Here is a 27,566-nt window from a genome sequence, read left to right as displayed (position 1 = left end):
GCGCATCCCCCGAGCCTCCCCATCCCGCCCGTGCAGCCCCGCGGTGCTTCCAGCGCCGGCCTCTGCACCCTTCCGGCCCCGAAGGCTCAGGAGCGCTGGGCGACCGTGGGACCGACGAGGTCCTGGGGCAGATCGGAGGGGAGGGGCGCAGCTCCGGCCTCGACCCCCTCCCGCAGCCCCGCCCCCACGCCTGCCTCCCCGCACCCACCGCCGCACCCTTTCAGCCTCTGTTTAACAGGGTCCTGTCCCCTTTCCCATCCTTGCCTCTCTCCTCCCGTCCCCTTTGGGCTAAAGAGACACACACCCTTTACGTCTGTGCAAGGGAGAGGAGCCTGGAACTGGGGGTGCTGAGGAGGGTGCAGGGCGGGGTCCCCGCAGCGCAGCTCGAGGGGCCGCTGAGGCAGAGTAAGCCGAGCTCCTCCTCCAAGATTAAAGACCCCAGGGCTCCAGAGGGCTCGGAGGCACGTCCCCTAATCTCCTCTGCACCCCAGCTGCCCCTAGCATCAGACAATCTCTCCTCTGTCCCTGCTGGCAGGTCCCACAGTGACCACTTTAGGCTCCTACGAGGTGTCCGAGGGATGTGAGAGGAAGAAAGGCCAACGCTGGGGGTCCCTGGAGCGGCGGGGGATGCAAGCTATGGAGGGTGAGTTTTCCCAGAAAGCTTTCTTTCTCTTCCCCTTGCCCAATTTCTCTTCCCTTCTCCTTCCACCCTCTGACCCCCCAGAACTCTGAGCCAGGACACAGCTCTTTCCTCAGTTCACCTTAGCCCCCTCCACCCCCTCCTCAGGGCTGAGGCTTTGAGGCCCTTTGGGGCTCTCATCACCACCTAACCAGGTTGTGTGTCCTGGGGGAGCTGCCAGACAGAGGAACAGGCCTCACTGGGACAGAGCTTTGAAGCAGCTTTTCAGCAGGGGGTTTGTTCTTATGCCTCCCGACCCAGATACCGAGCTGTCTCTTATTTTGAAAAGCAGGGAAGTGAGCATGTGAATCGTCTTTCTGGTGCTACCACCGCTAACTTCATATGCAAGCCTTGTGGCTTTGGTTCTCTAGGATAGCTTACTGCCTGAAAGAGACTGCCTGGGAGGGGGACAGGTGCGAAGGCCAACCTCCTAACACTCATGTGTCCCCACCACACCCATGGGACTTTGTGGTTGCTGCCAACACCCAGGCCCCTGGAAGGATGCTGGTTTGTTTTCCAGGACTTCTTGTAAAGTGTCCCCAGACCCCTGTGCACACTCAGTGAGGGCCACCCTGCTTCCTCAAGGGGGACAGGTGATTCAAGGGATCCCAGATGAACCGTAGCCTGCTGTTATTGGAGAAAATAAGACTAGGGATTCAGACTTTAAAACGAAGCAAGCAATCACCATCCAGATAAGATTTTTGCTATTTAGAGGAACTGCATTGCAGCAAAGGAGGGGGTGCTCACCAACCAGAGGCTGGAGACCAGCACACCCCAGTTTTCAGTGCATTAAAGGCTTTCTTTTACACGCAAGCACAATCTCAGACTTCCCCTGAAAAACTGCATTGTGGTCACCTGGGGAGGAGGGGCCTCATAACACTCAGGAAAGGGAGAGGAGACCCCTCTTCCCCCGCAAACACTCAGCAGGGTAAAGGAAGATGGACCTTGTAGAAAATTTCAAAAAGCACATTTGAAAGGGCCCCCATGTTTGTCCTGGTAAACATTCAAAATCATTTAAGTGTTTTTTCTTTCTCTGCCTGTTGACAGGCAATGCCTTTTTATTATGGAAAGGCTAATTTCTCACAAGGCCCCAGGATAATTTTTAACATTCTACAAACCCCCAAACTGTAACTTTTACCCTATTTGGCTTAAGTTATGCCCAGACAGTGCGACATAACTATCTCTTAGTTATGTCCCACTATCCAGAGACCAGGGCTGGAAGAAGCAGGAATCCTTATGCAAGCTTCACATGACTGAGCCAGCACCCAACTGCTCAGTTGGCCCAAAGGCAGTAATGGGAGGTCACCAGATGCAGTACCTGTCCAGAAAGGGCCTGGGAGTGGGTGGGCTACCTCCAAACTTGACCCGCACACCTGAGGACTCATGAGTGCAGGTCCTGCCTAGGGGGTCCTTGGGGGACACCAGGTGGCACTATTATACCATCTCTGTCCAGAGACAGTGAGTTTGAGGGCCTCCCCTAGAAGGACCCTAGAAAGGAAGTTGTCTCTGACTCCCTGATGGGACGGGTGTCTTTCCTAGGAGAAGTGTTGCTCCCAGCTCTCTATGAGGAGGAAGAAGAGGAGGAAGAGGAGGAAGAAGAGGTGGAAGAAGAGGAAGAGCAAGTGCAGAAAGGTGGCAGTGTGGGCTCCCTGTCATTGGGCAAGCACCGGGGCCTGAGCCTCACGGAGACAGAGCTGGAGGAGCTGAGGGCTCAGGTGCTACAGCTGGTGGCGGAGCTGGAAGAGACCCGGGAACTAGCAGGGCAGCATGAGGATGACTCCCTGGAGCTCCAGGGTGAGTATCTGTGACAGGGCCAGGGGGCCTGGGCGCAAAGGCCCTGTGCTCGCTGGACCCCAGGCCTGATGCTAGCTCCCCGTCTCGCTGCAGGGCTCCTGGAGGACGAGCGGCTGGCCAGTGCCCAGCAGGCAGAGGTCTTCACCAAGCAGATCCAGCAGCTCCAAGGTAATTCCCGCAACTAAGGCTGGAGAGGTGGTGGTCTTCCAGGTACCTCTGTCCTGAGGGTTTGGCTGAAGCACAGCGGAGAAACATAACCTAATTCAGTACTTTCTCTTCTTTTTTCTCTGCTAATCTCACCTTTTCTCATCTCTCCACTCCCCTCTTTACCTAATTTTCTTTCTTCTTGGCATCTCTGCCTGGCTCTTCTGTCTTCCCTTTCCCTTTCTTGCCCTCCCACTTCACCCCCTTTCCCTGTGGCTAACTGTCTCCTGCAGCCCCCTCCCTTCACACTTGCATCTCTTTTCCTTGGTTCTCCTGGTCAGTGCCAGGGGTAGTTGATTGGTACTAAATTCCAAACCAGATTGCTTTTTCCTGGCCCTCCAAAGGCACCATGGGAAGAGCAGTGAGCCAATGAGATGTGACTGGAGGGGACTCTGTACATCTTTCAAGTGAAGCAGATGAGACCGCTTCTTTTGCTCCCCTGGACCAAGCTGTGGCTCCAAACTCCCTCTCTTCTAACGCCCACATTCCCTTTGTCTCTGGGAAGCATCAAGGCAGGTGTCCCACATTCCACTGTACCACCAAATAAAGAGGCAGCTTTTGTTATTCCCGTGGGCTTCCGGAAGGTTTGGGGGAGCTGCCCTAGAAAACAGCAGGGATTCTCCCAGGAGAAGGGAGATCAAGCCAAACGAAAAGTATAAATGGAGAAAAAAGGAAGGCCAGGAAAGGACAAAGCAAAAGTGGGCGAGGGGGAGGGAAGGAAGATGTAAGCAAAGGCAGAGGCTTGCATCTGCCTTTGAAGATAGATGACAATTCATAGGGGAGGGCGGAGGGGAGAGATGGAGGCAATGTGTTGCACGGGGCAAAGCGTGTGAGCATTGGTCTCAGATCACCTAGATCCTAGGGCCCAACTCAGCCATGTAACAAGCTTGGTGCTCTTGGGCAAGTCACTTTTATCTTTCTGAAACTTAGTTCCTTATCTGTAAAATGGGGCTAATTTATTTGTTTATCAACCATTTATGGAGTGCCTGTATACTTGGAGGACCAGCTATGAACAAGACAGACCAGATCCCTGCCCTAATGAAGAGTACATTCTAATAAGAAGAGGCAGAAAATAAACAAGTTCAGGAGGCAATAAATGCTGTGAATACGATATAATAATATGACAGAGATGGGGTGAAGTAGGAGTTTATTTTTGATAAGGTAACTGGAAAAGTCCCCTTTGAGAAGGTAGCATTTGAACTAAGACCTGAATAATGAGAAAGATCTGAGGAAAAGCACATTAGGCAAAAGGAATAGCAACTACTAAAACTCAGAGGCAAGAATGAGCTTCATACCCCAGCGAGTTTGTTTAGTGGTTAGAGCGTCGGCCCGAGGACTGAAGGGTCCCTGGTTCGATTCCGGCCAAGGGCACATATCTCGGTTGCAGACTCGATCCCTGGCCCCGGTGGTTGGGATGCATGGGGGAGGCAACCAATTGATGTGTCTCTCTCACATCGATGTTTCTCTCTCTCTCCTTCCACTGTCTCTGAAAAGCAATGGAAAAAAATATCCTCGGGTGACAATTAAAAAAAAAAAAAAAAGAGCTTCATGTGTTTGAAGGACAGTTCAAAGGCCATTGTGGCTGAAACAAAGTGCATGTGGAGGACCATGGTAGAGTTCTAAGAGGCAGGCAGAGGCCAGATTACAAAGGGCCTTGTAGGCGAGCTGAGAGGTTTGGCTTTTATCCTAAGTATAGCAGAAAGACGTGGGAGGGCCTTAGCCAGATCTGGGGTGATATGATCTGCTTTACATTTTGAAAAAGAGCACTTTAGCCCTGAGCAGTGTGGCTCAGTTGGTTGAGCACTGTCCCATACACCAAAAGGTTCGATTTCTGGTCAGGTTCGACAGGTGTGTGCAGAAGGCAACCAATCAATGTTTCTCTCTCACATTGATGTTTCTCTCTCTCTCCTTCTCTCTTCCTCTCTCTCTAAAAAATCAATAAAAGATTTTTAAAAAACCCCACATTACCTTAAAGGAAAAAAAAAAGAGCACTTTGGCCACTGTGTAGAAATTGAATGGAGGGAACAGAGTCAAAACAGTGAGTCTGGTCAGTAAGCTATTGCAGTAGTCCGGTCAAGAGGTAGTGGTTGGTTGGATGAGAGCGGTAGAAATGAAGGTGATTCACAATAAAATTTGAAGGTCAAGCCCTCAGGACTTCTGACGAATTGGATGGGGGATAAGAGAGATGTGAAAGATAACTGTCTTAAAACTGGTTGGTTGGTGGTGTCATTTGTTGGGATGGGAAGACTTGAGAGCTAGGGGGACCATTTCAGACATGTTTTCTACATGTTGAGTTTGAAATGGCTAACGACATCCAAGTAAATATGTTAAATTGGATAAATGGATCTAGAACCAGGGGAGAAATCGGAGATATAAATTTGGGAGTCCCCAGCATATAGATAGCATTCAAATCTGTGGGAGAGCGCCATGAAATCACGTGGAGATACAGGAAGAGAAGAAAAAAGGGTCCAGTCCCAGGGTTAGTCCCGTATTTAAAGGTCCCGTATAGAAGGAGGAAGGAGCAAAGGAGACTGAGGTAGGAGGAACTGCGGAAGCATTTCATGCCCTGGAACCCAAGAGCAGAAAGTGCTTAAGGAGGTAACAATCAGCTGTGTGCAAAGTTGCGTAGTCCATAAGATGGCCATTTGATTTGGCAAGGCGGAGGGCTCTGAGGGGTTTCAGTGAAGCTGGAGGCCTGACTGGATTGGGACTGAAGAGGGCAGGGGAGGTGAAACGGACAAGGTGAGCGCAGGTAATCCCAGCAGGCATGTTTTGACGAAAGGCAGAGAAATAAACGAATGGAATGAGAAATAAAATCAAAGGGAGAGTGTTTGGGGATTTTTTTTTATTTTTTGAGGTAGGACACACTAGATCATGTTTTTATGGTGAAGGAAATGATCCAGTGCATAAAAAGGCCTTTGCTTGACTAAGGAACATTCTTCCTTTCAGATAAGAAGGGAGCCGGAAGCTAAGTAGGGAGGCAGCAATGTGGGAAAATAAAGCTCTAGAGCAATTCCGCTCAGTGGAGTCATTTCTGGTATCAGATCTCGTCCGGGCGAGGAAGGGGGTGGGGGTGCGGCTGGAGGTCTGGCGGGGGCGCCCCCACGCCCGCCCCGCGGAGATAAACAGGCCGTCCTTGCGCACGCGCGTTGCCCGTTTCCGCCAAGAGGGGGCGCGCGCGGGCTCAGAGGTAGCGGGTGTTGCGAGGCCGTTCGGCCTCCACAGCCCCTCGGGGGCCGGGACCGGCCGGTGTCGGGAGGCCCCCCGCCCAGGGAGACCGCTTAAGGGGGGCCGACGAGATGGAAGCCATAACCAGTAAGTGACCGCTGACATCTCTGTCCCGCAGCCAGACCCCCCCGACCCTCGGCGTCGCCCCGACCGTCCCAGCCCCGCGGGCAACTGGTGCCGGCTCTTCGAACCCGCCCGGCCTCTCCAACTCCCGGCCGGAGCCCGCCCCGCCCAGCTCCCGGGCAAGCTCCTCCCCCGGGCCTGCAAGCCCCGCCCCCACCAGTGCGGGTCCTGACCCCTGTCCCTAATGAAGAGCTTTTTTAGTTGGAGAGAGACCTTCCTCCGTTCCTCCTGGTCTTGAGCGTGTCATTTTTTTTTTAACGACTAGACCCCGGAGGAGAACCTAAGGGAGATTGGGACCCAAACATCAAGGGCACAGTTGGGAAATAAATGGTCAGCCCCGGCAGAAGCCCACCCCAGGTCCTAGGGCCTTTATCCTAATGGCCAGGTGACCGGTGTGTCTCCCTCCAGACGCTAAGTCCCACGAGGCAGACCACCTCTGTGCTGTTCAGTCGTGGAGAGAGCAAGGACTTTGCTCCTGTCAAATTGGAAGTCAGAGAAGCTCAGTGGAGAGATGCTTGGGCTTGGCACAGAGGCGATGATCAATTAATATTTGAATGGGCCAAGAAGAGGGGAGAGCTGGGGTCACTCTAGAGAATGAAAGACTGGCAAAGAGGTGCCCAGAGCCGCACATATGAGCTGCACAGGAGACCTTTGCCCCCCGCCCCTGAGACATCCTGCCCATTCAGCATTTATATCTGCAGTATGTCTCATATTTTTCTTAGAGTACTCAGTAAAAGGTTGTTCAATAGATGGCCCTCTGCCTCATTTATGCATGAATACAGCAAGTATTTATCAAGCTGCTTGACACCAGGTACTATGACAAATCCTGGAGTTATAGTGATGAGCAAAACAGACATATTCCCTGCCTGCATGAAGCTTTTAGCCAAGTAAGGAGGCCAAGGTTACACACACACACACACACACACACACACTGCAAAACTGCAAGGTGCTTTGAGAGCATTTCATGGAGGACTTGCTTGGTTTTTGGAGGAGCTGGAGGAGAGAGACTAGGGAAAGTTGAATTCTGAATGGTGAGCAGAATGAGCAGGAGTTCAGGGTGAGGGTGAGAGACTGCAGAGTGTTTGTGGGAAGGTCCTGACCCTCCCACCCAGTCCTCATTAATTCCTTAATCCTGGCTTCCAAATTTTGAATTTTTTATTGGTGCCAGTGCCTTTTACTGTCTCTCCACTTTTAGATTCTCCTAATTCCAGGTTACCCATGTCCAAAAACCCTGAGATGTTCCGCACATACTGAGAGCTCTGACACATTTCTTTTGTAAATTAAAATCTACTATAACAGAGGCTTGTTGTGAAAATTCAAATAGCACCAATTTATACAATATGGAAAGTAAAAGTCCCCATCACATGCTATCTTGCTCTGTAGAAAGAACTGCTCTTTATGGTTTGGCACACAGATCTTTCCAGACCTCTTTCTATGTCTTTGTATATTTGTGTTATATATTGTACATATAATTTTTTTTGAAAAAATAAGATAATATATTTTATAGCTGATTTTCCTTTTTCTTTTTCTTTTTTATTGATTTCAGAGAGAGGAAGGGAAAGGGAGAGGGAGAGAGAGGAAACATCGATGATGAGAGTCATTGATCAGTTGCTCCTGCATGCCCCCTACTGGGGACCGAGCCCAGGCATGTGCCCTTGCAGGAATCAAACCGTGACCTCCTGGTCCATAGGTCTGTGGGCAACCACTGAGCAACGCCGGCCGGGCCTGATTTTTCTTTCTAGTTAGTATATTATGGAGATCTTTTCATGTCTTTTCTGTAAATCTGCCATTTTCTTTTAAATGGCTGCTGATATTCTATTTAATCATCATCAATTTAAACAATCTCTTACCAATCAACATTTAGGTTATTTTCCCATATTTGGTTATGCAATGACCCTACATTGGAATTTCAGCTGTGAACTCTAAATATACATTATTTTAAGGCCAGTACTTACCACAGGCAGTTCATGGAAGCTATAAGGCTCTCATTTCTAAGGTCCCAGACTGAATAGATGAGAATAGTCTGTGTAAATTTTTTTAGCCAGGGAATTTTTGAAAAGACACAGGACATAAGTAAAATACTGTAAATTAGGTTTGATCTTTAACTGTTAGGCGATTCCTTGGAAGCACTAATAATACTTTTTGTTTTCAGTAGCCTAAGTTGTTGCTTTTTGTTCCAGACCTCAAAATGTACTTTTCTACTATCTTATTACATAGATTCACTCTCTCTTCCCTTCTTAGGTATTCTCCAGATGAAGCTATACTTCTCTGATGGGATAGAGACTAGGTTGTTAGGAGTTTTCAGATAAGAAATTAAACCTCCCTTTACCTTTGTGCCTGTAGAACATTGCAGATTACTTCATTTATCCTCTTGACCATCCTAACCTTTGGGCTTTGCAGGTGAGCTGAGATCTCTAAGGGAGGAGATTTCCCTGTTAGAGCGTGAGAAAGAATGTGAACTTAAGGAAATAGAACGGGAGTTGCATTTGGCCCAGGCAGAGATCCAGAATCTGCGACAAGCCGCGGAGGATTCTGCAACTGAACATGACAGTGACATAGCATCCCTGCAGGAGGACATCTGTCGGATGCAAAATGAACTTGATGACATGGAGCGTGTTCGGGGAGAGTATGAGATGGAGATCACCTCCCTCCGTGCAGAAATGGAAATGAAGACCTCTGACCCATCCAATAGTTATAGTCTCTCAGATTTCTCTGAATTACAAGGTATGAACATGTAAGCCCTTCTCCTGGTCTGTCAGTAAAGTCAAGCAGAGGGAGATAGGATGCAAGAAGATGGTAGGTGGTCTTAGGTCATGAATTGGGAACCTCTAGATAAAACCTCCAGGTTGAACTCAAGACGATGAGGGAGAAAAACTTAACCAGAGTCACACAATCAGTCCATCATAGTGTAAGAAATAGCACCATGGAGATGTACCCTGAGAACTCTTTCTCGGAGCATCATCAGGCGTTTGTTGATTTGACTCTGCTGAAGCCCTTCCTGGGAAAGACAGTTCTGGATGGGAGTACAGGGGCATCACCTTGGGAAACTCTTCCTACTGCTCTGGCATCATGGCATTTTGCCTGGACTGCTTTCTGGGGGTCCTTCAGTCCTGTTCCCAGGCCCTAGGATGCTAATTCTTAGGTTCCTTTAGCCCTCTCCAAAGTAGGAGCTTTAGGGGGCAACAAATCAGAGCACGAGACAGCTGGAGAGGAAGGGAGGTTATTTCTAATAATACATGAGGTACTCAAAAGCTCAGAACTCAAAAGCTTTCAGACAGTGAGTCTCCCAGCTAGTTGCTAGGATTCATGACTTCAGAGAGTTTGCCTTTCTTCTGAGGCTAGATTGATGATCTGGGTATAATGGGAGGCCTTATATTAGGCCAGGTCAAGCAGAGGCAAATCAACAAGGAATCAAAGAAGTGCAAGGTTTCCCAGCTGTAACAAGCCTCTCAGAAGAGCATTTGGATTGATGATGCTAGGAGAAAGCAGCCAGCCCAGTGGAAAGGCTTGTGCTGGACTTACACAGACCTCAGTTCAGCATCTCAGCTCCATTGAATTAGCAGAATGAACTTAGTTTCATTATTATCTCTCTCAACCTCTGTTTCCATTTATGTAAAAATTGGTTAATAAAAGGAGGAGCTATTTATTCATCTGCTAGATGAGATCCTGAAACAGGAGAAGGACCGTAGGGAAAATGTAGAGAAATATGAGTTAACGTGTAGAGTTTAGTTAATAGTAATGTACCAACCTTGATTCCTTAGTCATGACGAGTGTACCCATTGTCAGATATTAACAATAGGGGAAACTAGGTAAGAACTCTCCCAGGTAAGAATTCTGTACTCCGCAACTTTTCTGTAAATCTAAAACTATTCTAAAATTAATAGTTTATGTAAAAAAACAAAACCTTAAAGGGCTGTTTTGGGGATTAAATGAAATGCCTAACATGTTGAAAGCACTCACACACTTAACTGAAACTAAGGCTGCAACCATCAAGTCTAATGTTTAACACATGGTTGGTTTTCATGAAAGATCAGCTTCCTTCTTTCCTTCTATGGTAATCTTCAGTATTCCAAGAACTTCTGATTGGAATAAACATTAGAAGTGAATTTCAGGGTGTTGAAGCTGACAGTAGATAAGATACACCTTGTGTGTTCTTTAAGTATCAAGTATCAATAGAATTAGTATTCTGAGAGAAATAATTCTTAATCATGAAGAAACAAAAACAGATATGGGTGTTTGTATTATAGCAGCATTAAAAAGTACTGGTACCTGGTACTTATTAAGGACATGTGCTGGGGCATTTCAGCTAGATCTCTGTGGATGCCGGATGTGATATTTGGGCCTGGTTAGGATGGGCCCTTCTGTTAGCAGATAAAAGATCATTAGAAAGAATTCTTGACCACATGCAGGCCAATGTATTTGGTGTGATGATAAAGGAAGTTGACCTTCAGGATGCCCGGGTTGTCTCCAAAAGACCAGGACTGGCAGTGTGACACCTGGCAGTTCACATTTCTCAGCATTTTGTACTAAAAGTATACTAGGAAGGTAATCAAACAGTTCAATGGGAACTTTAAATACAGTAAACCAAACAATTAAGGCGTCACACACTCCTAAAATGCCGAAACTCTGCCTCGGTTGGGGTTTTGAAGATGGGCACACAGGGCAGATCTGGGACGATGAAAAGAAGGGCAGTTCCTGAGAGAGGACAAAGGCCCTTTGCAGCGTGGGATTTTCTGGGCCGTCTTCTAAGCCTTTGCATGGGGCACCTCTTCTGTTGATCTCTTGCGTCTCTAGAAAAAGAGGAGTTGTTCAGCCTCTGCTATCAGGTTCCCAGGCAGGAAAGTGGGGGGCTCCCTCCCTGGGACCTCACCTCTCTCTCCTCTTGTCCTCTGCAGAGGAGTTGCAGCAACTGCGGGAACGCTACCACTTTCTGAACGAGGAGTACAAGGCCCTGCAGGAGAGCAACAGCAGCCTCACAGGGCAGCTTGCGGATCTGGAGAGTGAGAGGTACAGGCGGGAGGCTAGTGGGGCTCTGTAGGACTGGGCTTTTCCCTGAGTAGAGCTGGTGAAGGCAGATGCCAGGCTAATGGACGTCCTCCTGGAGACCTGGTCTTTCCTATGGTATCCCAAGGATTTGGATACCACCTAGAAGCAGTCATGGGGATCCAACTCAGTTGCCTAGGACTAGAGCTGAGTGATTTCAAAAATTTAGTTTTCTTCTATTCTAAGCATTAGGGTCTGGTGTGCTGTGCCCTAGAGTAGCTCAGAAGTGATTCCTTTGTTGTCCACACAGACTTGATTTTGTCTAATGTCCTCCAGATTGGAGCTGGCTTGACACCAGCCCCAGCCTCAAGCCCAACTGGACTGGCACTCTTAGGGTCTCCCAGAGCCAAACAGGGCTTAGCAGATTGAGGTGCTGGGGGCTTTGTATTCTTCTAAGTGTGTTTATTTGAAAGAGAAATCACAATAAAAGGCTCCTTACCATTTTTTGCCTAAAATGAAGACATCAGGACCAAGCACACTTGCCAGGTGATGCAAGGCAGAGTTCTCTCCCAAACATGGCTCTGGGGTTCTGGATTACAGGACACGAAGAGCAACAGAAAAGTGGCTGGAGTCCCAAACACTAAGGACTATGATGTCAGTAGAGTCTCAGACTACAGACATGGATTTCCTAGAGTCTGATTCGGAAACCCAGTCATTGCGACAGCAGCTGCTGGGAGCTGAGGAGCAGATACATGACATGCAGAACAAGGTAGGGGACTGCAGACCCTTTTCGTTGTCTCTCTTTTACCTTCCCCTGCCCTGTGCGAGAAACATCTCCTTAGACACAGGACCAGGGCTGACGAAGGAGGCATGCACTATGGCAGGAGATAGTACTCGGGTCTTACTTGTTTGCCTGATGTAAATATTCTTCCTAGCCTGCACTTGACATGCACTTGTAGTAAGTCGCCTTTCTGTTTCATTTCCCCCACACAGTGTAAGGCATTGTGTTGTGAGTTGCAAGAGCTACATCATCATCGCCAGTCCAGTGAGGAGGAGCAGAAGCGGCTACATAGGGAGCTCAAGTGCGCACAGAATGAGGTGCTTCGGTTTCAGACTTCCCACCATGCCACCCAGGTAAACATGACATGAAGGGAGTTTGGGGAGGGCAGAAGGGCCTCCATGGCACCACCTCTTCCAGGGAGGATGAACACAGAGTAAGGCTGTGCTCTGCTGACTCGGCTGCAACCAGGGGTACAGTCTACCGGAGACCAACTGGAGAAGTGACATAGCATTGCATTCTAGAAATGGTAGTCGTTATTGAGTGTCTCTCCCAGAGAAGAAACCAGACCAGAGACCTACGGGAGCTCCTCAAGATGTCTGCTTCTGGAAAAGAACCAAACTGGTCTGGAGATGGGTCTGCTGCTTCCTGAGAGTAACAGTTCTACCTACCTCCTCCCCACCACAGAACGAGGAGCTGAAGACCAGGCTCTGCTCCCTGCAGCAGAAGTATGATGCTAGCCAGGACGAGCAGACTGAGCTCTTGAAGGTGCAACTCCAGCTTCAGGCTGAGCTCCGGCAGCTCAAAATCATGAAATCCACAGTCATAGAAAGCCAAAGTGAGAAGGTAACAGTAACCAGAGGCGAGGGGCTACTTAGGTGCTAAGAGGTTTTGGGAAGGTGGATAAGAGTAGAGAGTTTAAATAACTCCAGCCGCCACTATCCAGCTACCCTTCAGTATTGTGTTAGATGAGAGGACAGCCAGTGAGTGAAGGGCAGGGAGAAGTCAATTCTTAGACCGTCTGTGTCTGAGAGTGACTCAGGCAGAAGAGTGAGTGGGTTGCGGATTCCAGAGGTACTGCCCAAAGCCCCTCCGCCGTAGGAGTTACTGTGCCGGCTACATAAGCTGCAGCTCCAGCACCAGAACCTCATGTGTGAGAAGGATAGCCTGCTGGACGTGCAGCAACAACTGCGGGAGGACCTGCGGTACCACGCAGCAGAGGTGCAACGCCTCAAAGACATCGCAGGCTGCTTCCAAGAGAGCAATGACAAGGTAAAAGAAGCTTCAGGTGAGGAAGAAGGTGGCCAGGCAGAGCTGCTGTGAGAGGACTGGTGCAAAGGAGGAGCTGGAATGGTAGGAGGTCTGTGGAGGAGCTGTTGGTGAGGGCGATAGAGTTGCTTAGTAGAATCCCTTTATCTTCACCACTCCCCAAAATGTAGAGCCTTCTAGGGATTCACCCATCTCAGGGAACCCTCAGTGGGATGAAATTGGGACTGGAAAGGACAGGGTAGGAGCCCCCTTCATTGCTGCCTGAGAGGAGAGAGTGCAGCCACCTGCTCCTGGGATGATGGCGGGCCTGCCTCCCCTGCCCCAGAGCGCAGAGATGCAGTTAAAGCTTGAGGAGATGAAGCAGCTGTACCATAGCAGCCAGGAGGAACTGGAGAAGCAGAAGCACATGTATGATCAACTGGAGCAGGACTTCCTGCTTCTCCAGCAGGAGCTGGATCAGCTCAAGACCACCCAGCTCATCCCAGAGGACAAGGGAAAATGTGCTGATAAGGTAATTGTGAAAAAAGAGGTGAGATCTCCTTGGCACTTCCTCTGGAGAAAGGAGGTAAGGGCAAAAGAGGAAGTCATCCATACACCCTAGGGGCTTGATGGGCTCTTGTCCAGTCACAGCTGAGTGCGGCAAGGCCGGAAACAGGCAGAGCTCCATGCTGTTAACTTTAAGACAGTTTGCCTTGACCTTGACCTTAACCTGAGCCACAGCATAGTAGAATCAGTATATCTGGATCCAGTGTGAACACTGAAATGCTTGCGTATAATTCCATGTGTAGTGATATCTTGTCATTTGTGGAGGACACACACAATAGGCCCATATATATAACTTTTGTTAGAACTAGAAAGAGGAGGTCTAATTTTCTGAGGCAGATTGCAAATGCTCTTGTCAGATGGCATGGTCTTGTGCCCAGAACACTGATTGGGTATTAGAAGGACTTAGGCTCTTCCAGGATTTACCCTATGACCTCAGAGTAGTTAGGTCCTCTAAACTTGGTTTTTATTCTCTTTAAGTTGAACAGAATACTACTCTTACCCACTTCCATTTAGCAATAAATCCTGTAGTGATAAATAAAGCCTTCCTCGCTCCTCCTCTCTTTTTCGTAGGGTGTAAGATGCTAGTCATTGTCAGTTATCCTGTGTTGAGCACTTTCAGGATCGATGATAGGAAATGGAAAGGTGTTGAAGCATGATAGGCCCAAGATTCTCAAAAAATAGTGGAACAAGTCACATTCCGCCAAAATAGTCATTAGTTCCTGCCACAGCCAACAGCAGACTGTGTCCCCAGGGAAAGGCCTTCAGGAGACACAGAATCAGGGAGGTTATTTGCGCCACCCCAACAGTCCCCCTGTCTTTCTACTCCCAGGCTCACATTTCCCTTTCCTCATTCCCACTAAATTTAGGAGTAAGGGGGTCTGTGCCTTGCTCCTTGCCGCCTCTCCTAGTGAAAGAGGAAGTGAATGCTGTCATACAAAGCCAGCTTTCCTTCTGGTCATAAAACAGCACTGAGATTAGTCTGGTATTAGAAGATTTAGATTTTTGAAATCATAGGATGACTTAGTCTTCTTAACCCAAATTTAGCAATAGCGCATACTTTTTCTAAAGATTTTAAATGACTACAAAAACAAAAATGGAAAAAATTAGGATGAAATTAAGTCCTTATTGGTAAGTAGCATACTTAGGAATAAAAACAAATTGAGGATAATGAGTGACAGGAAGTAGAATTCCCAGCAGGGCAAGAAAATGGCATATACCAAAAGAAAAGGCCAGAGGAAAGGGAGGCGGGGGAAATGAAAATGGAGGGGCATTGATGACACTCCCACTCAAAATGCTCTCAGAAGGGACTAATAGAGAAATTTAGAGCACAGTCAGCCATCCCAAGCAGCCTGCTCATCCTCTAGAACTGTGTGGGCGCAGTGTGGCTTGGGATTCTCAGTACAGGGAGGGCGACCCTGGTGAATCGCAAGAGTCAGGAGGGCACAGAGGTGCTCTGCTAGCCACAGAGCCAGAGAACTACCTTACGGAGTAACCACCCCTCCACGCCCCGCCCCACCTACAGTGTGATTCACTGCTGTCCAGACTGACAGATTTGCAGGAAAAGTACAAGGCCAACCAGAAGGAGATGGGGCAGCTGCAAATGGAGCAGTGCGAACTCCTGGAGGATCAGAGGAGGTTGCAGGAGGAGCAGGGCGAGCTTCAAGAAGAGCTGCACAGGCTCACGATCCCGATACCTAAATGTGGTATCCTCCAGAAGGTAAAGGCAGCCAGCGAATGGCTGCTAACTATAGAGAAGTGGCTGAGTAGCTTCCCAGGTGTGCCTACACTTGGGACAAAGAAAAGGGTGGGGATTGAGATTTTTCTTTCCTTAACCAACCACTCCTTACTTTGTCACCAATTTCAAACCAAAAAATTCAATATAAGTGATTAGGTTTTTACATCTTTTTCTTTTCTTTTTTTAATCCTTACCCAAGGATATGTTTTTATTGATTTTAGAGAGAGAGGAAAAGAGAGAAAGAGAAATATTGATCGGCTGCCTGCTACACACACCCCAACCGGGGACTGAACCCACAGCCTGGTTAGGAATCAGACCCACCACCTTCCAGTATAAGGGATGATGCTCCAACCAACTGAGCCACACCGACCAGGGCTAGGGTTTTACATCTTAAAATACATTTTATGCTCTGGAATCTGTCCTGCATTCAATATTTAGATATTTAGTCTATCTAGAGAAAATATACTTGAAAGCACTTTGTAAACTACAAAATACATCTAAACATATTAGATCAGTTCTATTCAAGTGGCAGATCTCCACAGAAGGACTGCCCCCATCCCAGAGGGACTGTGCAGAGCCAATCCAGAGATTCCTAAGGGGAGGGAGGGTCTCCAGCAGGAAGGAGGCAGAGGTCTTTCCATGTGACCACCACAGTTCCTGCCCTCTTCCTTCCACTCTACCTTGCAGAGTCAGGAGCTACTTACAAAGTTACAAAACCTGTATGAAGTACAGCTGCTCTACCAAGGCATGCAGGAGGAGCAGAAACAACTGATACAGAATCAAGAAAGTGTATTAAACGAACAATTATTGCTGCACAAAGAGCTGCATCTTTTCAAAGAGTCTCATTGCCAGGAAGTGTTGGAAAATCCAGGAGGTCCCAAATCACTTAAGTCCTCAAACAAGGTAACCACAGCAAGAGGCAGGGAGACGTTTCTGGGGCTAGCAGGGAAAGGGGCTACGTAGAAGGGTCAGTGTTTGTAAGACCTGTTTGGCCAGGAATAAGGATGAGAATGAAGCCCTGATCTGTCCCAGCCATGACAGCTCATGGGCTCATGAAGATGTGGCGTTAGATACGGCCTGAGGACCTCACTCACCTGCATGCCGAGCTGAAGCCCTGTGAATACTTAGAACCGGGATGACCCGGAAGTCTGTAATCACCTGATAATTTGTCTCAATCCCTTCAGCATCCCGTTTTCCAGATGTATAATATCATTTTAGTGTTTATTTGGATTGCTTGGGGCTGACTAAAGGTGTCCTTTTCTCATGAGCTGGTTGATAATAGAGGAGTACACTTTTCAATGATAAAATCTATAACCTTTTGATATTCTACATGAGGCCAATATGGGGCCATTCATTTCCAAGGGAAGAGGTCCCAGCATGTAGGGTTCTTGGTACTGACCACACTGTTTTCATTGCAGCATTGGAAAGAATAATAGCCAGGTCGGGGGGATTAGACACCAGCAAGGGGCCATGCCTCTGAGGCTTCACTGGTGGAGATTTCCATTTAAATCTTTCAGGTCTGGGGGGTGAATTTGGTTTGAGGCCTTAGTAGGAGTGAGGAAGAACAGGTAGACTGTTTCAATTTAGGCAAATCAGTTCATTCAGATATTAGCCTAGACAGGGAGATCCAGGGAATAGCAGGAGTCCAAACTGTGAGATTTGGTCAGATTCCAGGGGCATCAGATTTCAGCCTGGGTAACACAGAAACCAGGAACCAGGTATGAAATATTTCCTTAACAGATCAGATCTCATCCTGGGCGTCAGCAGCCAAGAAGCCAGGCCCAGAGTTGCCTGGGAAACATGCCCTCAGTTCAGATTCAGAATTGGGACAGGAGGTACAGGGACTCATAGTGAGACCTTGATTCCAAGTCCCTATCTTCTGAGGAAGGAATTTTTCGTATGCTCATATTCAAGGTCAAGGCTGATTTTAGAGCTAAAGGTAGGGGACCGAGTCTAAAGGCCAGGAAAATAGGTACACCTGACTGAGAAGAGGGCAGGGTAGGGAGCCAGAGTGTTCTTGAGACCCATTCAGCACTGCTCCAGGGAGTGAGGGATGAGTGCAGAAACAGCAGAAATGGGAGCCCAGAAACACTGGAGTATCTGCCCTGGGGAGATTTTCCTCAATGAGCAAGAGACTTACCCATGCTGGTTACCTGTAGGCTAAATTGATGGCCTAGGCTGTCGTGAGACTGGAGTGAAGGTGTGTAGTTCTCTAAAGTATGCTCTTAGACATCTGCACCAGGAGGGGTGCAGCTAGGACGGCAGTGTTAGAGTATTGATACTGTCTTCCACCCACTCCTGGCAGTTCAAGGTGATCGCCCAGGTGCAGGCTCTGCAGGACCTGTATGACGCCAGCCACACCGAGCAGGAGCTACTGCAGCAGGAGCAGGGGAGGCTCCTAGAGGAGCGAAAGAGGCTGCAGGCTGACTTGCAGCTCTGCCTGGAAGAAATGCAGTTGCTCCAAGCTCAGTCCCCTTCTATGAAAATGAGCCTTGAGTCCTACAAGAAGAGTTATGATAGCAGTATTGACGGCAGCGAGAGCTATCACAAGAGTTATGGGAGCACCCAGGCCAGTGATGAGAGCTTCCTCAAGAGCTATGACAGCACCAGCGCCAGTGAGACCTATATGAAGAGTTACCGCAGCAGCAGCAGCAACATCGCCTATAAGAAGAGTTATAGCAGCAGCAGTAGCTCTGACACTTGTTATAAGAGTTTTGTCAGCAGCACTGATGAACCTGCTGAGCCGGAAGACATAGAGGTAAAAGTAGCCAGATGACATGTCAGACAGGGAAAGAAGGTTTTTGTCTTATTAAGGAAGGGCCTAGCAAAAAGAGTGGGGTGGAGGGCAGGTGCTTCCCAGGGTGCCATCATCCCTCCCTCACCCTTCACAGTACTTTGCTGACATGGTCGCTGAAGTGCTGGTCAAGCTGCAGGGAGTGCAGGCCATGTACAAGCTCAGCCAGGAGGAGCACAGCCTGCTGCAGGAGCGAATGGGGACGCTCCTGGACCAGCAGAAGGAGCTGAAGGAAGAGCTGGATGCCTGTGGAAAGGAATTCAAGGAGTGCATGGAGGGCCTTGAGAAGCCTGTTGCCTCCCAAAATGACAAGAATGAGGTAACTGCTATCAGGGAGGCAGGGTTTCTCGTAGGCGTCCCTAAGGTCGGAGGAGGTTGTAGCTGTTTCATAGAGGCTGAGGAGAGACACAGGAACTCACTGCCGGCTCCGCATAGTTGCCCCCTTCCTGGTCAGACGCACACAGAGGGCTCTGAATCCCAGGAGGCCGACAGTCTGCTGCATCACTGATGCACGTTTGTCAGGTGCCAACTGTGCTGGATTTACTGATCTTCAAGACACTTTGAATAATTTTTCCCTCCTTTGCCACTGTATTCTCTCTTTTGCTCTGTGCCCCAGAGCACTTCTGTAGAGTTGTATTTTTTATTTTATTTTTTTTTTAATATGTCTTTATTGATTTCAGAGAGAGGCAGGAAGAGGGGGAGGGAGATAGAAACATCAATGACGAGAGAGAATTATTGATCGGCTGCCTCCTGCATGCCCCCCACTGGGAATCAAGCCCTCAACCCGGGCATGTGCCCTGACCAGGAATTAAACTGCGATCTTCTGGATCCTAGGCCAACACACAACCCCTGAGCCATGCCTGGCCGGGCTGTAGAGTTGTATTTTTTCACCTGCCAATTTTCTTTGGTTATTTTGTGTCTTGTCTCTTCAACTAGATTGTAAACACCTCAAGGACAGGGCCCCACCTCCTCTTGGATCTGTCATAATGCCAAAAGTGCTCTGCATCCACTAGCAATGGGATTCTGACCAATAGTCCACAGTCCAGCTGGGGTCACTGTGTACACAGGGGAGAGATCCAGAGAGGAACAGACATGCGGGCCTAGGTTGCTCAGTGTTGGTACCTACCAAGGAGACCCTGATGTGCTGCCAGAAGTCAGGGAAGAACTAGAGGTTAGGGAGCAGGGTTGGGACTTGCCTCTGTTTCCAGGGCAAGCCACAGGTGCCCAGGTGCACTCTTAGGAGTGTCCATCACAGTTCCTTAGGTGATTGTACCTAGTAGAGAAATAGTCTGGGTGAAGTAGGAGCTCCCATCAAAATCATGATAGAATAAAGTCCGAGGTTAAGAAGTGGTAGCACTGTAGTTATTCACCAGACAGGTCACAGTAAAAATATAAGCTAAATCATCCTTTTTAAAATTATGTTAGATGTAAATCAGGTGCCTCAAGTGAGGGAGGAGCTCTTTGTAAAGCTGCTTTAAAGGCTCATTTTCCACAGTTTCATGTTTTCTTTCTTTTTTTAGTAACTTGTCCAGTGTCAGTTTAGTAAGTGGTGGAGCTGAGATTTGATTCCAGGCAACCTGGTTCCAGCGTCCACACTCTCAATCATTATGTTCTGCTGCTAACTCCAGCTCCCTCGTGTTTTCTTTATTGTCTGCTTCCTCACTGACTCTAGCAGGGAAATTTCTGAGGCAGTGACCCCAGGCAGGGCCCAGGCGGACTGCGTAGGCCAGGCTGTGGGTAACTGGCCCTCCACTACCCACAGATCAAAGAGCTGCAGACCAAGCTGCGGGAGCTGCAGCTGCAGTACCAGGCCAGTATGGATGAGCAGGGGCGGCTTTTGGCAGAGCAGGAGCAGTTGGAGGGGCAGCTGCAGTGCTGCCAGGAAGAGCTTCGCCAGCTCAAAGAGAAGTCCTCTGATACCAAGGGCAACAATGCCAATAAGAACATGAACAAGAATGCCAGTGGGGTTAAAAATAAAAAGGTGACCAAGCCAAGCCTGGAGATTTCTGAGAGCGCCTGTGAGACCAGGCAGGTGAGTAGTAACCTATGTAGCCAGAAGCAGAAAAGTAGATGAGATCCTGGGAAGAAAAATCATCTCTCCCACCATTCTGACCAGGTGAGGTATTTGTAGAGAAGCTCTGGGGCCTCTAAGGTGTCTAGGGTAGTTCCATCTTGGTAGCAATTTGATGTACTCACTTTTCCTGTGAAGTTAAGGGGAGAGTAGAGTACAGACTGCTCATGTATGGAGTTACAGCCCCAAAGGACCACAGCTGCTAGGCCGGATGCCTGCTGCAGTTAACCCAGCCCAATTTTCTGAGGCCCCTGTTCTTCCTGGGCCACATGCTCAAGAGGAGGGCCAAATGGATGAAGAGGAAGGAATTTATTCAAAGTAGTCGTGCGCGTATAAGTAACAGAGGACTGGGTGGAACAGGACTCTCCAGGCAGGGGCAGGAGGAGCTGTTGAGTGCAGAGCTCCAGAATCTTTAGCTCTGGCAGCCGTCTGGAGCGGCTAATGGCCAGGTAGATGGATTGGTGCAGAGAGGCTGGCGGGGACTGCCCTCCGCACGATGTGATGTGCAGGGAGATTGACTCAGTCCCAGATCACAGTGCTGCCCACGCCCTGATGAAATGGGAAGCGAGCGTTCCCGAGGTAGTTCAGCACTGTGCTGAGCGTAGAGATCCTGGCGGGTAACAGCCTCCCCACCCTGCCCCGCCTCCACCCACAGAGTCTGGAGGTAGTGCTGTACTACCAGGCCAGCCACACAAACTCAGATGACCCACCGAAAGAGGAGGCAGGCGAGAGGGAGGAAACTGAAGAGGAGCCAAAGCAGGAGTTCTGGGATAAGCTAGTTTCTGAGCACCCGCATCACATAGAAATGAAGTCCGCAAAAAATGAGGATGAGGGATTCAAAGAGCCCCAAGACCAGGAGGGTAAGGAAGAGGACAGCCGAAAAGAGGAGAATGACTCTCGCCCTGAGGCTTCAAAGGAAAACCCCCTCAAAATTTCCGAGAGCAGAAAGGTAACCACAGCCAAGGCTGGGCCGAGTGGGAAGTGGGCCCTTGGGCTCAGCGGCCCCAGCGTGCAGGGTGGCCCAGCCCCGGGATGGACTTCTGCAGGAGAGGCCAGTGAGCTCTGAGGGTACCACTCGGGCAAAGCGGGGATGGGGGTGGGACTGGAGAGAGTGGTCTCTGCGTGGGAAATGGCAAGCTCAAGCCGATTTGCTGTGGAACTGTACCTTTGCTGGGAACCAAGGTGGGGTCACTGGATTCCTACCTCTTTTCATTTACATGGTGGGACTTGTTACTTATGTCAGGGAGGTGCTCCCCCTGCATTAGTGCAATAGGGACACTGACATTGTGAGACCTTCTGTCATCCTGGGCCTGTCAGTCAGTTCCCCATTCCCGCAGTGACCTTTAAGTTTGACCTTTGTTGCTGCCCGTAGGAGTGGGTGGAGGGCTGATGTCACCCCCTGGACTCTCTATATTACAAGGCATGAGGGTGGGGGCCTGAAGTGATCAAAAGTGATAGAATATTTCAGTCTGGAGACCAGCCAGTTCCCTTACCCTTTATTTGCTGGATCTTAAGAGGTTGGGGTGGGAGTATCCTAGGTAATTTACCAACAAAAGTACAAAAGTATTTCCGTATTTTAACTACTAGTACATCTGTACAGGTACGTACCAGCTTAATTCCTGCCCTGGTTGAGGTTAACTGGGGGCTCTGGCTCCCTGAAGAGTTTGAGTACTTTCTGAATAAGGCCTTAGTTTACAGTTCAAGTTCTTTCTGTCCCTCTAAACATAGGGTAAGAAAATAAGTCTTATGGTGGGATTTCCCAGTCAACTTTAAGGAATTCTCAGGCATGTCAGTCTGCAGCACTGACTGAGGATCCAGACTGCAGTTCTTGTTAACCTGTGGCAGACCATTACTTAGGATATGAAGTGGAAGGACCTTAGTATTTCTTTGAATTCATGGCATTCCACCATGTGCTGGTTCAGAGCCTCAGAGATTTCCTGGCTTTGGGTGCCATATTTCTAAATGCCAGACCTGATTTTTCCAAAGTCAAGCACTTTCCGATGTCTACATACGGAGGTGACCCTTTGTCTCAGTGGGTCCTGTATCTTTTGCAGGCAGCTCTACTGGCATATGTGTTACTCCCTCCAAATTCACTTTCTCTCTGGAAGATTGTTGCAGGCAAAGAGCTGGCCCTTCTCCATTGTTGGCATATTTTAGTGCATTTTGTCTCACAACCACAGCATTACACTCCTAGGGAATTGTAGGGACCAGAGCCCAGAACATTTAGAGACTTGGAGGAAAGCAGCCAGAACGAGGGGCTGACAAAGGGACAGGTGGCCTGGCAAGAGATGATCTCTTCCTAGGGTGACAAAGCAGACGGTCTTCTCACCTGGAGAACCCAGCTTTACTCACCAGAGCTTCACTTTTCCAGAGTTACTGACCTACAGGAAGGGTCTGGGTGCAGATCACCCTTGCCTGACAAGATATGAGAGGGATATGACAAGCCGGAAAGTTGGACCCACCACCTGGTTGAAACCTATTCTGTTTTGAGTCTTCTGGAGGCTACCAGTGGGAAGAACCAGGCCCGGGTAGCAGAGAAGAAACTGCTGCTCTTGCCGACCAGTTGTTTAATCTCTTGATCTCTCTCTCTCTCTTTTCCCTTTGTTTTCTCATCTTCGTTATCTGTTGGATTCCTGTGTTTATGTCTTTTTACGCCATCTTTCATCTCATGATCTCTCCTCGCGCTGCTTTCTCATTTGATATGTTGCAGCCATCCCCTGCCCCCAACCCTCCCATCTTCTCCCTGCCTCTCGTAGGCCTGGTGGTCATATCGGCTTTGCTCTGGTGCTGGTGGGCTGAGACGGCGTCCTAACTCAGGTACTGGTATTGTGTCGTCTTCTGAGGGATTGAGGGAGGGTGCGAGTTGCCCTGGCCTCCCCTCTTTCCCTTTTCTCTCAGCTGCTTGCTTCTTGCTTTTGCCGTTTTGTAACAGGCAGTACTAGGATTTGAGTTTTCTCTGGCTTTTCCTTGGGCTACGGCAAAGCCCGTGACTTCTCAGAGTGTGTCTTCATAACACATAGGGAGTTGGAATGCTTACTGTTGACGTGGTTCGCGTTTCTGTCTTCTGGCTGGGAAAAATTTGGATGATCCCAGCGCTGTTGCTACTTTCAAAGATACCCGACTACTTCTGATGAGCTGATGTCTGTCTGAAAGGCTGGCCTGGGTGCTCTTTGATTAGCCCCAGAGCCAAGCTCTTACTGTTATAATTACCCAGTCTGGCCAAATAAGGAATCACTGCCCCCCCTGTTGGGTGAGAGAGGAAGTCTAGAGAGCTGTGACTCCCCCAGGGTCATGTGTGTGAGGGTGGCCTCAATTCATCCTTCAGCATTGGTAAAAACAGAACTGAAACCTCTACCATGTTATATACTTTCTACTGAGAAGTTCTCTGATTTGGAGCTTTTGGTCTCCAGAAAAATCAGAACAAGAATGCCAGGAAATATTTTTTAGTTCTCTGTTTATCCCTTTTGGGGGCCAGATTAGATTGTAATTGGCTTCCCAAGCTGGGCTTTCTGGAGAGAATGTGGTACTGTATTGGTGAAAAGTTTCCACCAACCAGAGATGCAAGTGTTCTCAAAGAACCAAGGCTGGTATGTTCTGGGCACCTTCCAGTTGGCCAGTCCATGTAATCTGGTACCAACAGGGTACCAAATTCAGGAGGCAGAATGTGGTCTTATGGCCCAAGGTAAAACCCTAGGGTTCCACCTGCCTTCCGGCACCATAAACTCTTTCTCGCGGCCTATTTTAGCTCCTTTCTCACGCTCACCCTGCCCCTCTCCCACCCTCCTCGCGTCCTGGTAAATGGAGTGTAGCTGGCTTAATGCGTGGGTTCAGAGTGGCTACTGAAGCATTTGCTGGTAGCTTTTATCACTATCTCCCTTTTTCTCTTTCCTCCCTCCCCCTCACTTTTTTTCCTCTTCAACCCTTCTCCTTTCTTTTAGCATTCCACTTATGCTCCATGGACAGTATTCAACTCCTTTAGTGACAGGGGTCTCTCCCTGTACCTGTTCCTTCCCCATATACCCCGATTTCTAAGCCCCTGTGGGATAAGACCCAGAGCATTCAGCTATAACCTTTCTCCAGCTCAAACTCGGCCAGGCCCAAGCACAGTGAGAGAAAGGAACTCCTGGGTGAGGGTCCTCCCAGGGGAGCTTGTTAAGCAGAGCCTGGCTGCACCCCAAAATGCACTCCCCAACCAGGAATCAAGGCAACATAGGTAGAAACCGGCTAATAAATGGGTCAGAGAATTTAGCTGAGCCTGTCTCTGCTGCTTACAGCTTAGTCCCAAAATACATAATCTGAATGTTCATTTCTTCAAATGTGAGCAAAGGGTGATAAGACCTCTGCCTTCCCCATTGAAGAGCAGATGAGTTCACATATGTAAAAGTACTTTACAAATGATAAAACACCACAGAAATAATAAGAGCATACACTTACATAGCGCATACTACGTGCCCTGGCTATTCCAGTCACCTTGCCGACAGTAACTCACTTAAATCTTACGACAACCCTGTGAGGTGGCTATTACTGTTATCATTTGATATGTAGTAAACCTAAGGCACGGAGAGATTAAGTAATACAGCCAGGAGGCTGGGAGTCGGCTTCTAAGGATTTAACATTAGCCACAGATGAAATTGCATCCTGATTTCCCTTATCATCTCTCTTCATTTTGAGCAATTTTCCTTGGTTGCTTCCAGATAGTTAGGAAGACACCAACCATCTCTTTATGCAGCCTCGGATCACATTAACTCTCTTGGTAACTAATAGCACATTGTTAACTTATTTCATGTATTGTTTATAAAACCCCTTTGCATGTCACATATGTTAAGTTACCCCTCCCCATTCCCTACCTGCAGTTCATTTTGTGGATTCAAGACAATTTTTTATTTATCCCTATTAGAGATGAACCATTTATGTAACCTACAAAGTTTTAAAATCTCAACTCTGGTTTCAAAATATTCCCTTTCCCTACCAGCTTTACGTCATCCTCAGGGGTGACAAGCCCACCCTCATGTCCCCCTCCATGTTACAGGTGAGCGCCAAGCTCCTCCAGCGTGGTCTCTCCAGGCTTTTATCCAGCTCATTTGGTCACTTAACAAACAGCCATACAACAAACTGTCATCCTACTCACTTCCTCATGTTCTTTCCATAGTTATGGAAAACCTTGTCAAACACCTTGATTAAGTCCAACACATGATTTTCTTGATCTGTGAATTTATTTAATTTATTTATTCATTGAATTTATTGGGATGACATTGGTTAATAAAATTGTACAGGTTTCAGGGGTACAATTCTATAATATGTCATCTGTTGACCCGGGAATTTAGTGACCCAGTCTGAAAGGAAAGCCTGACATGTTGTACCCCTTTGTGATACCCAAACCAGCCCTTTACTCAGCCAGTCTGGAATCTTGCCTCTGCCTGGTATAAAGGGCGCCAGTTCACATTCGTGGGTTTCAGCGCTGTCCTCCTTTGAGAGTGCCAGACTGGCATTTTTCGCAACGCACATTACGATATAAGCGTCCAAGCATGTCAGTATTGGTCCTAGCTCCCTTTTCAGTTATTTTCTTACCTGAATTACTCTGTATACCCAACTCCAACATTGTTTTGCTTCCCGTTTCATATCTTACGTTCTTTTTAGTAACTGTTTTTACAAGCGTAGGAGATTTTCTTTGCTCTTTATAGTTGGCTTAAAATCCTGTTTTTAGATCCATTATTCTCTGAGAAAATGCGTTCTTAGCATTAATGGGCTATATTTGCCCTTCCCTAAAACTATCTATCTGTTTCTCCATAGCTTATGACTTAAAACCCAAATTCCACCTTTCAAGTAATACAGTAAAAAAAAAAAAAAACAAAAGTAGGAACTATTTCCCCAAGCATGTATTTTCTTGCCCAGGATTTCATGTTCCCTAAATGATGCTTATTGTTGTCTCACAAATCGGCAGGAATTGCTGGGGTCAGCAGGGCCTGGCAGCCTCCGCACATGCTCAGGAAGTCAGTCAACACACCCAGTAACTGGGGGTGTTTAATGACACTGGCATTTGCCTCCCAGGGCCAGTGACCGGCTTCCTTGAATTTCCTTGAACCAACATCACTCTCCACAAGTGTTCAGGCTGCCTTAGAACCTCGTATTTGCCTGCACTCGATGGCACACTTCCTTCACTTCTCCTCAGTCTTAATATCCTCTTCACTCTGAGCTCATTCTCCATGAAACTAATGAGGTGCTGCTGCTTTTCCCAAAGGCCCACGTTTACCCTCATATTTTTGCCATGGTATCCAGCCTTCCTCATTGCAACCATTTGCATACTCTGCAGTCTGGCTGCTGAGCTTCCTTCTGCACACAGGAACTGGTATTCTAATTCCATGGGGCATGCACACAGGCCGTCACCTCAGGCGATACACAGAAGATCGTCCCAGGTATCTAGTGGTGCCAGGACTCAGACCACATTGTCTCCAGCAGTTATCCAGGACGTAAGAGGGAGTGGACCATGATGGTCCTCAGGTGTTTCCAGCACCGGTAGGCAGGGGAGCTCTGGCTTAGGGAAGGGTTCAGAAGGCTGGGCACTCACCATTTGTCTTTGGTCCCCACAGAACATGTTTGGGATGTGGAAGCCTATGGTGTTCTTGGCTCTTGCAGCTGTGGCTCTTTATGTGTTACCCAACATGCGACAGCCAGAGACAGAGTTCTGCCTCATGGAGTGATGGCAGACCTGGGCCAGCCGAGGGGCAGATTCCCAGTGGCTACTACCCTCAGCTTTGGGCAGGACACACTGTGCCAGAGCCCCCATCCACCCATATGTCCCATGTGCCCCCGTCTTCTTAGCCTCAGTCACCCAGGCTGAAAAGGCTTATGGGGAGCTGCTCGCTCCCATCTCCTTCCTGCCTTGTATAAGAATCTGGGCTCCTTGTAATTAAATATCAACCTAACTACATGAGACTTTGTGGCTTTTTATTTGTTAAATACTTCACAACACACCAGAACACAGCGGTTTCCCTTAAACTGGGCACCTCATATAAGGGACTGACTTCTAAATATGATTTATCACCCACAAATGACCTCAGAAATGAAGCTGGCTCCTGTGCCACCAGACAAATCAAGATGGATTGGTCTGTACATATTAACACTATCTCAAGGAGCTCATCTGAGCACAGAAACAGAATGAACTGGGTACTTTGTGTGAAGGGGCCCAATGACCTGCCCTGCCCTTAGGTTCTATGCCCATACCTCCTTACTCGAGAAGATTGCCCTGAGATCTGTGTGTGAGTCTTCCTGGCTTAGTCCTATGACTTCTCAAGGAGTTCACTCTTAGAGAACTTTATTAATCACTCAGGGGCCTGGCAGTAAACAGGTCACACACTCAAAAGC

General features: G+C 48.4%; 1 protein-coding gene across 2 annotated transcripts; it reads left to right on the top strand.

Moving 5' to 3' along the window:
• Nucleotides 1-545: 545 nt before the first annotated feature.
• CCDC136 (coiled-coil domain containing 136) lies at nucleotides 546-27,566 on the top strand. 2 transcript variants are annotated; one of them, XM_087821030.1, is made up of 17 exons: nucleotides 546-643; nucleotides 2,219-2,473; nucleotides 2,567-2,641; nucleotides 8,429-8,752; nucleotides 10,924-11,035; nucleotides 11,612-11,780; nucleotides 12,005-12,145; nucleotides 12,477-12,635; nucleotides 12,891-13,061; nucleotides 13,384-13,569; nucleotides 15,127-15,321; nucleotides 16,027-16,242; nucleotides 17,645-18,097; nucleotides 18,231-18,452; nucleotides 19,896-20,165; nucleotides 20,860-21,153; nucleotides 26,792-27,566. In XM_087821030.1, the coding sequence occupies exons 1-17, from the start codon at nucleotides 628-630 to the stop codon at nucleotides 26,900-26,902; spliced, it is 3,369 nt and encodes a 1,122-aa protein (XP_087677156.1). In that variant the 5' UTR covers nucleotides 546-627; the 3' UTR covers nucleotides 26,903-27,566. The 2 variants fall into 2 exon arrangements, with proteins under 2 accessions (XP_087677156.1, XP_087677155.1); XM_087821029.1 differs by lacking the exons at nucleotides 546-643; nucleotides 12,477-12,635; nucleotides 15,127-15,321; nucleotides 26,792-27,566 and having other exon boundaries at nucleotides 2,164-2,473; nucleotides 20,860-22,993.

This window comes from Miniopterus natalensis, chromosome 10 (genome assembly GCF_054644295.1).
Source record: "Miniopterus natalensis isolate mMinNat1 chromosome 10, mMinNat1.hap1, whole genome shotgun sequence".
Lineage (NCBI taxonomy): Eukaryota > Metazoa > Chordata > Mammalia > Chiroptera > Miniopteridae > Miniopterus > Miniopterus natalensis.
The sequence above is the reverse complement of the archived record's forward strand: the minus strand, read 5'-3'. Positions and strand labels throughout refer to the sequence as shown.